This window comes from Brienomyrus brachyistius, unplaced genomic scaffold (genome assembly GCF_023856365.1).
Source record: "Brienomyrus brachyistius isolate T26 unplaced genomic scaffold, BBRACH_0.4 scaffold40, whole genome shotgun sequence".
In the NCBI taxonomy this organism is placed as follows: Eukaryota; Metazoa; Chordata; class Actinopteri; order Osteoglossiformes; family Mormyridae; genus Brienomyrus; species Brienomyrus brachyistius.
Window position 1 is genome coordinate 1405419 of NW_026042315.1, and position 14418 is coordinate 1419836.

The 14418-nt window shown below is 46.2% G+C and overlaps 1 protein-coding gene across 1 annotated transcript; it reads left to right on the forward strand.

The window, feature by feature from the left end:
• Positions 1-7437: 7437 nt before the first annotated feature.
• Positions 7438-10768, forward strand: LOC125722636 (uncharacterized). The gene is made up of 3 exons (XM_048998813.1): positions 7438-8836; positions 9011-10286; positions 10756-10768. The coding sequence occupies exons 1-3, from the start codon at positions 8776-8778 to the stop codon at positions 10766-10768; spliced, it is 1350 nt and encodes a 449-aa protein (XP_048854770.1). The 5' UTR covers positions 7438-8775.
• The last annotated feature ends 3650 nt before the right edge of the window (positions 10769-14418 follow it).

Sequence of the window (14418 nt, forward strand, 5' to 3'; positions counted from 1 at the left end):
TGGAGTGGTTAGCGCGACTGTATTTTCAGGCAAAAAACTCATGCAAAATTGTTTCATGCACACAGAGGCTATGGTGACACATTGAAAAGGGTCTAGATTACAGCTGTTTATAATCTCACCCCTGAACCTGAGACAGCCCTCTCTCAAGATGACAACATCATTTTTACAGTACTCTGCCATTTCTTTTCTAAAGTCAAACACCTCGCTCCCAACAGTACCGTACCACTCCATAAACTCTCTCTTTTCCTTCTCCATCATGGTTTGCACCCCGTATGCCTCTGGTGGCGGGTAGGGACCGACGTAATTTTGATTTTCTACGGTGTTCCAAAAATGTGGGAAATAGCCTTTCTTTTCGCTCTCAAAACCCAAAGCGGCGGGGAATGCGCTCAGCTTCATGGGCAGAAAGCAGAGGGAGTCAATGTATCTTTGGCTAAAGTCCTCGTCTGACACACAGAGCAGTTTGCTGCCCTGTGTGATAATGTGGGGTGTGATGCCATTTTCAACTAAATATTTCATGAGCAGGTAACTATCATAGCCTTTAGAGTTGTGCGCTATAAATGTGTATCCCTTGTATTTACGGTTGCGGTACTTTTTGAAAAATTCCGCCACACGACCATCCCCCTTAGCGGTCCAACAATTGCCCTCAAAGTCAATGCAGCAGATGTAATTAGCAATGTGCGTTCCCTCATCTTGTCTACATTCAAAGTCGTAAAATACATAGCGGTCTGTCAAGGCCTCAGTCTTTACTGGCTCGATAAAACACTGATGCTCACAATCAGGTGTCAAGTCCTCTTTACAAAAAGCGCATCTGGTATTTGGTTTACATTTATGACCCTTTCGATTATTTTTAGTGACGGGGTACCGTCGGTTACACTTGTCACAATACTTGACAGTGTCGCATGAGCTGCGTACACTGCCCCCGCCTAGTTGCTGTTTTGACATTTTATGCTGCTCGAAGCAATACCGCGAACGACAAAGACCCACAATCCTCACAATGTATGTACTGTCTGCGGTGCTTATGGCATTCGGGACTGAGACATACATTGCAGTAATACTCACATTTGTGATCTGATTTAACACTGAATGAGGCATAACAGTAATCACAGACGTATGATTCCCCAAAAAACGCACTCAAGCTTTTTATACCGAAATAATGCTGATCTTGAAGGTAGAGAAAGATTGTTTTATTACGAGGTTCGGGGTTCGTCTGAAATTTCTTAAAAATGTCAGACTTGTCACAGCGGTACCACACCACGATTTTGACCCCTAACATTCGCTCAAACTCTGCTATGCTTGAGAATGAGACCATGTCGGCATCAGTTAGACCGACTGATTCCTGCAAACGTTTAGCTTCTATCTCAGCAATCTCATGGGACATGTCAGGGTTTAAGAGGCGGACTACACAGTAAGCAAAGCACAGATTATTGCCAGAGTTTTCAGAAACAATAAGACACCTGAGCTTCTTTTGCAAAATGTCCGACTTTAACAGCTTTGTTAATTTCTGTCGATTGCCTGCCCCACCATTTCGATTATGAATAATCTGCACAACCAGCTCCAGCGTTTCATCGCTAAAAACCTCGGTATTACTCTGTGTAAGGTCGTCAACCATCGATAGCAGATCATTTAGATCGATCTCGCCTCGAACATGCATGGCTGTGTTATAATTCACTGAATCACCCTGCAGTTCCACCTGTATGATATCCCCAGGCCCCGCTAAAGCGTTCACTCTGTCCACGAAATTTTGGAATGTCTGTATAACAGCCCTGTAGACATCTATGTCATCATGCTCAATCCCCTCAAAATGAAAGCGTTGCCTTATTTCGGTGTTGTTAAACTGTGGTCTACGTATTACATTAACAACCCCATCAGCGGCACCCCCACCATGTTGTTGTTCCACATTATCAACGTCCATAATTTCAGGGTCCACCGCCGCTCCATCTTCATCATCATTTAAATCATTTAAGAAGTTTTGTAAAATGGGGTCAAATTCACCCGGTTGCTCACCATTCAGTTCAGCAATCATCTGATGCAGTTCAGCGTACATGGCCGATCCGTCATCAGCGTCAAGCATTTGCACATCGGTGTCCGGTCCGCTGTCATCCGCGTGGTCGTCAGCCATTTCCACATTCATAGACACATGAGCATTCGGTAACCACCCGTCTACATTGTCTATAGCGTCACCCATATTAACATAGTCCATAGCCTCAACAGCTTCATGAGCACCATTCTCATTTAAAACATTTATTAAGGCAAGCATGTAGGGGTTAATTTCAGCCGGTGGTCCGTCATTCAGTTCATCAATCAGCCGAAGCAGATCGGGGTTCAGCGGCGTTTCACCATCGTCGTCATCATTTATATGCATGCTTCTACCCCCGTCAAAACTCCAATGCCGCCAGTTTTCTGCCATGTCTGTGCTTATTCTTTATATCTGATCAGACAAATCCGCCAAAAAATCACACATTTGATCCTGAAAAAGGAAAAAAGCTACCTTGAGCCCCTTCAGCCTCTCGGCCCGGGATACAGCGCCGTCCAGGGCGCTCGCAACCGGCCACTGCCAAGGTGTTAATTGGTCAATATCCCAATCTTGCGTCCTCTGCAGGGGTCCCGATAAGGCCCGGGATGTGGTCGCTGGATCACCGCTTGCTGGGCCCCCTTGGTCCGGTGTCACGACCCCTGTAGTAGGAGTACCCGGCGGCGTAGATTCCAACTGTTCTTCAGGTTCGCTCTGTGCGCCGTCGGTTGAGGTTTCGGCCGTCGCTAGACCCGCTTCAATTTTTTCAGCCTCAGCGATCAACAATTCATCATCGGCAGTGTCTTGGGGGGAGAAGGACAAAATCAGTCTTTAAGCATTTCATACAGAAAAATCCACGATGCAGGTATTGTTCCACGTACCGTTAAAACTATCCGTTCTTTTCCGCTTATGTTGTCCGTGGACATTCCCTTCCCGATTATCTCTGAAAATAACCGTCGGCGTGCTTAACAGGTCGGCGTCCTTATCTGCGACAGTGAACATAAACTTTCAGTCTTTCCACAATTTTAAAAACAGTAAATCCATTGATTTGCTTATCATTGATATTAACTTACCGCTATTCCAATCCTCTACTTCACGGGGCTTACTCGGGCTTGACACCGTGGAAAATTCTTGGTCAAAAGTAATCGCAAATGTTTTCACAATAGTGACAATTCAAACAATTTTAAAGTATGGACGAAAGAAATTTAACATACCTCCAGTTTGTCATTTCCATCTTTGTCGTAGTGAGCTGATCATCGATAGCGTTTCAAGTTCTTCTGTATTTTTGGTCGACAACGTCGCCCTTAATATAGGGGAAACTTTTTTTTTTTTTTTTTTTTTTTGGGGGGAGGGGTTGGGGCTGGACCGCCCCCTTCCTCGCTGTGGGGGCCACATGCTGTGGACACAGGGTGGCGCTAGCGACCCGTCTTTACCGCCGTTCGAGTTATTACCAGTTTTAAAATGCGCTTTTGCACCCCTATTAAATAATCGCGTACGTCTACTTTAGCCACATTGAAATAATTTTATTCATTAATTTATTACGGGGTAGTTTGTCGAGTGCTTTAGTCCTCAACTTATTTATTTTTATACTTAAATATTATAATTTGTGGTAATGATCGGTTTTTACACCTTGTTTAGTGTTGCGGCTGTTTGTCGAGTGCTTTAGTCCTTAAACTTTTATATATTTTATACGTAAGCATGTGTAATTAATGGTTTTTTATTCTTTGTTTAACACATTAGTGATACGGCTGTTTGTGGAACCAGTCGGATACCCTGTTGTTTAATTCCACCTCATTGCATAAATGGCATATCACACCCATACAAATTTAAAATAACGCTATAACGAAAGAATTTGTTGCTGCCTAAATTTCAGCCGTTCCTACACAACATCCTGCTGTTCTGATGAGCTAACCCCTGCCTAACGGCATTGCCAAGTATTGCCTGTCGACCCGAAAAAAAAGGTAGTTGCATTGCAAAGGTAGATGCATGAATTCTTGGTCCAGCGACAATTGTTCGCCATTTGACAGTTGCTTGACGCAAGGAGCTGGCTCAATAAAGGAAATGCTGTGTGGATCTACGCGCATGCGCTCGCTTAAACAAGAATTAACCGCGTTATACTTTGATTATTGCTGTCGAAAATGCACAGACCGCTTTACTTTATTATTCACATTGGCAGAAAAGTGCTTCATTCCTTAAAAACATTACGGTTATAGGGGTTTTATTTGCTAAAACAGGCGCTCCGCCGGCGTCGCCATTTTGAAAGGGAGGCGGCGTGGGTGCGCATGCGCCAAACGCCGGACTAGCGATCGGCCATTCCGCCCCGCGTTGTTCAAACAGAGTAGTCGCATGTGTCGGAGCTCCGGTATCGTTTCGTCCTATTTCTTCTAAAAGTTTGCCGCTTACATGCTTTCTCCAACCTGGTAAATATAACTAAAGTCTTTTGTGTTGGTTAAATGTAATGAGCGATCGCTTCTTTTAAAACGCCGGCTGTATGTTTATTGGTTTCGCTTGCGCTTGTTTAAATTTGCTCTTCTGCTGCTACTTTCGGGCATGTCTGCTTAAAATAACCCTGCTTTTTCTTTTAAAATAACCCTAAAGTTTTCCTTCTTTAAAACATTTTGGTGCTTTCTTCTTTTAAAATACGCCGCGGCGCTTACTAACAACACAGGGCCAGACGGACGCCCCCGCTGAACGTGTATGCGCTAGCTTGCCATTATCCTGCTCTATGTTTTATTATTCCTTAAAAACGTAATCAAAAAAGCACATTAATAAAATACATGTAATGTATTTTTATTCTATTAAAGCTTAATCTCCCAAACCCCCCTATCGGCAACACGTGGCATAAGCATGTATTAATACCATATATGGGCATAAACTCTCGACCAATCAAAATCAAGGATACGCCACTTCCTCTTATGACGTCAGAAGCGGAGAATTAAGCTCCGCCCAATGTACCACATAACAATATATTGTATCCCAATGCATCAGTGAAACCAAGCCAACCACAATGGAAGCGCATCAGCCACCTCCCGCCTCTGCTGCTCCTTCCTTTACTGCTTCTGAAACTGCATGTCCCACCCCCCCTCCCCCAGTCGCCAACCTCCACTCCTCACTTTCTTTATGTTCCTCTGACCCTGGCTCCTCAGTGGCACCACCACCCCACCCCCACCCAAAGAAAGCAGAAAAAGGACACAGGGAAGTGTCCTCACTGCGGCCAAATCCTTAATAGAAGGAACCTACGGATGCATCTGCGAAGACGTCACACTCCCATCCAAATGGACATTACAGCACAGAACCACCTCCGCACTCAGTGTATCGATCACACAAATGGAGTGTTTGCAGTGGCAAAGTTTTTTATAACACCCAGCACACCAGTACATGTCATTAAAAGGACATGGGGTCCTGACCAAAAAACAATGTGTGAGATGGATATCTACAGAAGTAATGCAGAGTTTGCAGAGAGATCGAACCTTCGTCCATTTGAGTGCCACCACATTCAGTCCCTCTCGTACTGTCCTCCGGCCAAAATGGACTCTCCATCACTTACAGAGGATGTTTTGCAGGTCATGGTACAAGACAAGCGGCTTGGGGAAGACAAAAAGGAAAGGTGTTTGGTCAGAGAGAAGCAGATGAGCCCCTCTGTCCTGTCTGGTGACTGTGTGTGGATCCCCCTACAAAAGCACATTTCTGTATATGAGTCAACTATCTCCTATTACTGTGCCTTTGTTTCCTCATCTGCACACAGACTACACACGACTGAACCACATTTCTTAGGATATCCGAAGATGGCGGCGCGTGCACATGCAGCGGCTCAGCACTCCGTAAAGCGCTTCCCGTTCTTAGGCATTTTATGGTGTTTGTGGAGACGTGGCTCGGTTCGACAATCCCGGAGGAGGCTATCCAGCTACCCGGACGCACTATACACGCGCCAACAGGGCGATCGACTCCGGTAAGAGCAGAGGAGGTGGACTGTGTGTGTACACAAATAACAGCTGGTGCACAGACGCTAAAATCACTGACACTCATTGCTCCCTGGACTTGGAGTATTGGATTGTAAAGTGTTGCCCCTTTTACCTACCAAGGGAATACTCGGTTGTTATGATCGCTGCTGTTAATACCCCCCCTCAAGCTAACACTGCTATAGCTCTGTGCTACTTGCTAACTCCTATTAGAAAGCAACAGAGTGCCCATCCGCCAGGGGTGTGTATAATAGCAGGTGATTTTAACCAAAGCGAATCTGAAGACTGTGCTCCCAAAATTGTACCAGCATGTTCAGTGTCCTACAAGAGGAGCTGACACTGCAGACCATGTGTACAGTAATATCAAGCAGGGTTTTACAGTATCAGCTTTCCCTCATTTGGGCCAGTCTGACCACATCTCCCTGTATGTAACTCCAGCATATAGACCACTCATTAACATGGTGAAACCAGCTCCTAGAGTAAGACGAGGGTGGCCAGAGGGAGCATCTGAACAGCTGCAGGATTGTTTTGACCACACTGACTGGTCCATATTCGAAGATGCTAACATCGACACCTACACCTCCACTGATCTTTACTATATAAAATACTGCATGGACATTGTCACCAGCACAAAACAAATTTGTATCTTTCCCAGCAACAAGCCATGGATGACCAAAGATGTTTGTCTTCTGCTAAAGAGGCGTAACATGGCCTTTAGGTCGGGTGACGCACAACAATACAGCATTGCCAGGTCGGAGCTGAGGAGGGACGTCAGAGACGCAAAGGCGACCTATAGAAGGCGGATTGAGAGCCACTTCGGCAGCTCCGATCCCAGACGTGGATGGCAAGGGATACGGCACATCACAGACCAAAACAGCAGTATCAACTTATCTACCGGCAACAGTGTTCCTTTGGCCGAAGAGCTCGATCACTTCTTCGGCCGCCATGAGAGGGTGGCTACAGAGACTGTTACGGCCCCAGCAGCAGCCATCAACAGGCAGGAGCTCATCCTGCAGAGTACTGATGTAGAACGGACACTTCGCAGTGTCAACATACGGAAAGCAGCTGGTCCTGATGGCGTCCCAGGGCGGGTGCTAAGAGACTGTGCCTGGGAGCTGGCTGGGGTTTTCACAAACATCTTTAATACATCTCTGTCACTGTGCTCTGTTCCTGCCTGTTTAAAAACCTCTACAATAGTGCCATTATCAAAACAGACCATAATAACAAACCTCAATGACTACAGGCCAGTGGCATTAACACCTATTATTATGAAGTGCCTGGAAAGACTGGTTCTGAAACATATAAAGGCTGCTCTCCCACCAACACTGGACCCTCATCAATACGCATACAGTACCAATAGATTAACAGACGACACCATTTCTACTGCTCTTCATACTGTTATGGTCCACCTGGAACAACCAGGGACATATGCAAGAGAGAGAGAGGAAGGATACCGCTTTTGTCAAAATGACAGGTCGGGTCAAAGGTCACGTTCAAAAGTTCAGTGGGCGGAGCTTATGTTGTAGTGGGTTGAGCTTGGTTGTGTAACTGACGCAATAGCATATGGATTTAATTATTTATTTAAATATTTTTTTTTGTCTTCTTCCCCGGGGGGTTGGTTGTGTAACTGCTGCAATGGTATTTGTATTTAATTATTTATTTATTATTTTAAATGATTGTGGCTTAGGGGGCCTGGGTTGGTTGTGTTAGTGCTGCAATGGTATTTGGATTTATTTATTTATTATTTTAAATGCTTATTTTAAATGTTTATTATTTTAAAATGATATTGAGGAGAGTGCTTATGAGTGTGTATTATTTTAAAAATGATATTGATGAGAGTGCTTATGAGCGTGTGTTATTTGAATAAGTTATTATTATTATTATTTTGTGGTGCGCGGGCGGGAGTGAGCGTGGCTGGGTTACCTGATGGAGCGCGAGCGTACGGTGTGCGGTAGCGTGGTAAGGTCCCCGGGCTTCGGAGAATCAGCAAAGGACTTATTCACATACTGGTGCGGTAGCGCGGAAAGGTCCGCACGGCTTTGGATAATCCTCGGAGAGAGCGATGCGGGAGAGCTGAGAGGCGTGCTGCTGCGCGAGTCTGAGAGAAACTGTGAGAGACTGTGGGATAAAATGGTAAAGTTGGAGCAAAGAATGAGAGGAGGAGGTGCAGGGTCTATCGTCCAATAAAAACGCTCGGCGCTAGTTTTGACCGTGTGTTTTTTCCTCACGCAAGCGTTTGTATCACATCGGCGTATGGCGCCAATTTGTAAAGGTCATAAGTCGAGACATACATCGAGTCTGTCAATTTGTCCGCCAGTAAATTCTGCAGGGCCGTGCCACCTGGCCATCGAGGCGCCCCCCCTACCCGGCCACGCGGGCCATACATCGAGTCTGACACTTTTGCCCTCCAGTAAATTCTGTTTAAAGTTTTGTTTTCACATACGTCCCAAATTACAGATAATTTTCTTACACAGGCACGAGTAGCATCATCAAGGCCGTACCACCTGGTCATACATCAAGTCTGACAATTTCCCCGCCAGTAAATTCTGTTTATAGTTTTGTTTGTCATACATGACCGTGCAGATATGGGGTGACAGAGACAATTAAATTGTATTACGTCGAGCGGGGGGCCTTTTCCTCCTCCTAGAGGCACAACGCCTTACCAAAGTTTGTACCAGCCAAAGAACCACAAGTTTCATCGAGACCTTACCCGGTAAGTATATTATTTCTTTTATTCCTGTTATAAAAATGCTATTCAATTAAAAAATAACATTCTAATAATAGGTATTCTCTCTTTTTTTTTCTATGTACGAGAGAGAGAGACTACGCCGACCGGTCAAGAGAAAATCTGCGAGAGAATCAACAGGTATGGACGGAGCAACACCCCCAGCGGCTATACCCGAAGCCTTATTAAATGAAATAGCCATTATCAACAATGCTAATAATGAAAATGATGCGGATTACTCTGCTCAACACGACTCGCCACCAGCGGCGTCTGCTGAAACACTGGCCCAGGACCCCTGTTTTCTCCCATCCTTAGAGACATTAACAAGCATGTTAAATGAAAGGGGTTCTGAAGCAGAAGCGGGGCTACCCCCCACCGACGAGGTCGCATACGGAGCAACACCCCCAGCGGCTATACCCGAAGCCTTATTAAATGAAATAGCCATTATCAACAATGCTAATAATGAAAATGATGCGGATTACTCTGCTCAACACGACTCGCCACCAGCGGCGTCTGCTGAAACACTGGCCCAGGACCCCTGTTTTCTCCCATCCTTAGAGACATTAACAAGCATGTTAAATGAAAGGGGTTCTGAAGCAGAAGCGGGGCTACCCCCCACCGACGAGGTCGCATGGTCCCCCGCGGATTCTGAATTGTGGGAGGCCTTGTCAGACGTGGAATTTCTTCTCGATGCTGAGGAGATTGAAAATGAATTTGGGCTGGGACAATTTGAAAATGTTCAACAGGAAGGTGGCGGTGCCGTCGGTGACGTGGATCCCCAGCCTGACGGGGTCCTTCATCGCCGCAGATTCAATAACGTACAGATTAGGCGGATTCTAAATATCCCGCGACCTAGAAACGAAGGCAATTTCCGCGAGTACTATGAAAATGTAATCGAGGGGTTTCAAAATATTGTGAATGAGGCGATTCCTTACGCCGTATGGGGAGCCTATATACAGGTCACCCTGCGCGCTGACTTTTTAAACGACGAGCTGTCGCAAATTGTACGGTATGGGGTGGGGGAGCTGACAGACTTGCAGCAGCTGCTGGATCGCCTGGTACAGTCTAATCAAGAGATTTTAAACGATTCCAACCTAGAAGTAATCGTAGACGTAATAAATATCCCACGCGGCGGCGGCGGGAACAAACGTAAACTACAGACCATGTTAGCTTCAGAAATAATTTCTAAAAAAGCCAGACACATGTTTATCATTAATAACAACACCAACGCGTGTTTCGCCATAAACTTGGCGCATCTGCTGCACGAAAACTTGGCTGACGCCGAGGCTGAAAAGCTCGGCCTGGAGTTACAGGAGAAAGCGGGATTCAGCCCCGACCACACAGTCGCTTTGAATGACATTATCAATTTCGAGAAAATCATTGATTGCAAAGCAGTGGTGTATTATCAACAACCTTATTCAAACAATCTCCAAATTTACCAGACACCCACGCCTACCGACGGTAGACGGCTGGTGTATTTCTTTTTACACAATCAGCATTTTTACGGCATTAAAAACGTAAAGGGGTTCTTAGGGGTGGGGTATGTTTGCACGAGCTGTTTCAAAGGGTTCGACTCGCCTCACAGTCATCGGTGCGAAAAGTTCTGCAACGTCTGTCAGACTAATTGCAAAGAAGGTGAAAGCACACCAATGATACTGTGTGAGCGCTGTAATTTCAGATGTTTAAATGACACCTGCTTTGAGCGCCACCGTACGCCGAGAGTCTGCCCAGTTAGGGGGGAGCTCGCTAGCCCCTGTGACAAGTTCAGAAAATGCAAAGCCTGCGGGCTCAGATACTACCAAAGTCCCGAGAACCCAAAACCGCACTCGTGTAAAGCAGTAAAATGTAATATCTGCGACGCTAAACTCCACACGGCCGTGTCAGACATATCCACCCCACATCTCTGCTATCTAAATCCTCCCGAGAAGCCTAACATAGGGGAACGGGCCGAAAGGGGTGAGGGGCGTAAAAAGCCCCCCGAATATGTGTTTTTTGACTTTGAAACATCTCAGAGGTCGGGTACCCATATCCCGGTTTACGTGTGCGCCATCTCCGATCAGAACGAGACAATGACCGCCGAGGGGCCCAACTGCGCGCTACAGTTTCTCAGACATTTCAGGGCGCCCTGTTATAGAGGCGTCTGTTTCATTAGTCACTACGGTAAGGCATTCGATAATTACATCATACTGAACGCGATGGTGAAGGAAGGCGTGGAACCGCGTGTGGTATCGCAGGGGAATAAAATCATCCTCATCCTGGACAGCGTGTTTGAGCAAAGGTACATCGACAGTCACTCCTTTCTAAGCATGCCGTTGAGAAAAATCCCCGATGCGATGGGATGCTCGACTCAGATGCGAAAAGGCTATTTTCCGCATCATTTCACAGACGTGGAAAACTTTAATTACTTGGGGCCCTACCCCCCTCCCGATCAATTTGGGCCCGATCAAATGTCCGGCAAAGAACGCGACAAGTTTTATCAATGGTACGACAGTGTAAAGCACCAGACCTTTAATTTTCACAAAGAGATGATCGCTTACTGTAAGAACGATGTGGAGATTCTGAGAGAGGGCTGCTTGCGCTTCCTGCGCGAGTTTAAAACGCTCACGGGTTGCGATCCCTTCTCCGCGGCCACCATCGCTTCGGCCGCGTTGCTAGTTTACAGGACAAATTTCCTGCCCAGAGATACGATCGCGATCCCGGATGTATGGGATTACAGGAGGCAATACAAAAGTTATTCGAGCGTGTCCATCCAGTGGCTGGAATTCATCGGGCGCGCGCGCGGCATCGAAATTCGACACGCGCTGCGCGGGGGTGAAGTGAGTGTGGGGCGCTTTCACCTAGACGGATACGCCGAGATTGAGGGGGAGAAATGGGCTTTCGAGTTTCTAGGCTGTCAGTTTCACGGCTGTCCTACCTGCAACAACGAACACGATATCTGCCCCCTGACCCGCGAGAGCTTCGGTGCCCTGTACGTTAAAACAAGGGAAAAACTCGAGTCGTTGCGGCAAGAGTTTAATATGAACGTGGAATCCATCTGGGAACACGAATGGGCTCACGCTAAAACTCACGACCCACAGGTACAGCGTTTCCTGTCAGACTTTGAGCCCCCTGAGCCCCTAAGGCCGCGAGAAGCGCTGTTTGGGGGTCGGACGTCGGCGATTCGCCTGCGTTACGACGTCACGGGGCAAGAGCGCGTCCGCTACGTGGATTTCACGTCGCTGTACCCGTACACTCTGGCTAAATGTGAATTCCCCGTGGGGCACCCGGAAATCATTCATTCGAATTTTAAGCCTCTGAATGAATACTTTGGCCTGATCAAAGCCACGGTCAACACCCCGCGCGAGCTGTTTTTCCCCGTCCTACCCAGCAGACTGCCAAATGGGAAACTAGTGTTTACCCTCTGCAGGACACGCGCGATCGAGAACAGACAGGAGGGGACCTGCGGGCATTCCGACGCAGAGCGGGAGCTAACAGGTGTCTGGGTCTCAGCGGAGGTAAATCTGGCTTTAGAGAGGGGCTATTCGGTCGTGAAGGTGCACGAAGTGTAAACAGGTCGCCGCTGGTCTGGGGAAAATGCCAGAGATTACATTAAAACCTTTCTCAAAGTGAAGCAGCAGGCTTCGGGCTACCCCGACGACGCGACCGATGACGTGGGTCGCAGGGAGTACATAAAAAACTATCTCGAGCGTGAGGGGATCGAATTGGAGCCCGATCAGATAGTGTCTAATGAAGGGAAGCGGCAAGTGTCCAAACTTCTGCTTAACTCTCTGTGGGGTAAACTGGCGCAGAGGAGCAACATGCTCCAGACATGTATAGTGTCTGACCCGGGGGAATTTTTTAATTTTTTCTGCTCGGACCTGTACGAGATTTCCAGCTTCGCGTTTGTCAACGACGAGGTCGCCCTCATCCGCTGGCGTTTCAAGTCTCCCTACAAAGTGCCGCCGGGAAAGACTAACATATTCATAGCGTGTCAAACTACCGCGTGGGGTCGGTTGACGCTTTACAAAGAACTGGAAAGATTGGGGCAGAGGGTGCTGTATCACGACACCGACAGCATCGTGTACATAAGCAGGCCTGGTGAATATGACCCGACCTTAGGCAATTACCTGGGCGAGCTGACGTCCGAATTAGCCCCCGACGAATACATTGCTTCGTGGGGTGCGCTGGGACCAAAAAGTTACTGTTACCGACTCAACAACGGGAAAACACAAATGAAATGTAAGGGTATAACTCTAAATTACGAAACCTGTCAAAAGGTAAACTTTGACAGTATGATCGGATTGATTGAAAACTACATCGGAGGTTGTAGGAATAACCCCGCTATAATAACGCAGTACAACAAAATCGAACGCGACATGAAAAGCTTTCGCCTGTTTAATAGGCCTCTAGATAAAAAGGTCAGGGTCGTCTACGACAAACGCAGATTGCTGGCTAGCGGGGAAACTCTGCCTTTCGGTTACTGAAATGTAAAACTAGCAGCATCGCAAAAGGGCTTTTAAAGTTTTTTCTAAAAATCAAAGATGTTCATTTGTTTTAAAATGAAAAGTTTTTTTCAAAGATGTTTTTTAAAATCAAAGTAAGATGTACAAATGTTTTAAACTGAGAAATGTTCCTAGTAAGATGTTTTTAAAAATGAAAAGTTTTTTACAAAGATGTTTTCTAAAAATCAAAGATGTTTTTAAAATGATCATAGTATGATGTTTTTAAAATGTTCATAGTAAGATGTTTTTAAAAATGAAAAGTTTTTTCCAAAGATGTTTTTAAAATCAAAGATGTTTTTAAAATGTTCCTAGTAAGATGTTTTTTATTTTCAAACTTGTGTACTGAAATGTTTTGTACATTTATCACAAGAGTTTTTATTAAAAACTTACCCATGCACTCTGTGTCTGTGAAAGCTGACACTCCTCCAGCAGTGGTTTGCACGTGTGTGTGTGTGTGTGTGTGTGTGTGTGTGTGTGTGTGTGTGTGTGTGTGTGTGTGTGTGTGTGTGTGTGTGTGTGTGTCGTCGGAAAGATTTAAAAGATTAGGGCAGTATTTACCGTTTCGTCAGTGTGTTTTTTTTTTTTTGCAAAATGATGGGTAGCGGCGTGAGAGAGGTCGACTTTGATCACCGTTTAGAACTCCCGTTTACGGCTATAATCGCAGGGGCAAGTTCTTCGGGGAAAACCTATTTCACTAAAGAAATGCTTTTAAATCAGAGTCACTGTTTCATAGGGGGCCCCGTTAAAAAAATTGTGTGGTGTTTCGCTTCCCATCAGCCGCTTTATGATGAACTACGCGATCGGATCAGCGAAATTGAATTTATACAAGGGCTTCCCAAAAGCTGGGAGGACGAGGAGCGCTTCCCCTCAGGCTCCTTGATAATCATCGATGATTTGATGGACAGCGCGTCCGAAAACAAACTCGTGGCAGAAGCTTTCACGAGGTTCAGACATCACCGTCAAATCTCGGTCATCTACCTGGTGCAGAACGTATTTCACCAGGGCAAGTACAGCAGGACTATAGCCCTAAATACGACTTATTATTGTCTGTTTAAGAATGTGCGAGACAGAATGCAAATCAAAGTTTTAGCTCAGCAAATGTTTCCTTGGCAGAAAAAGTTTTTTCTAGATGCCTACCATGAGGCCACAGGGCCCGCGCACGGCTATTTATTGGTCGATTTGAGAGCCACGTGCCCAGAAGAGTTCCGACTCAGGAGCGGATTATTACCGGGGTCGTTACCC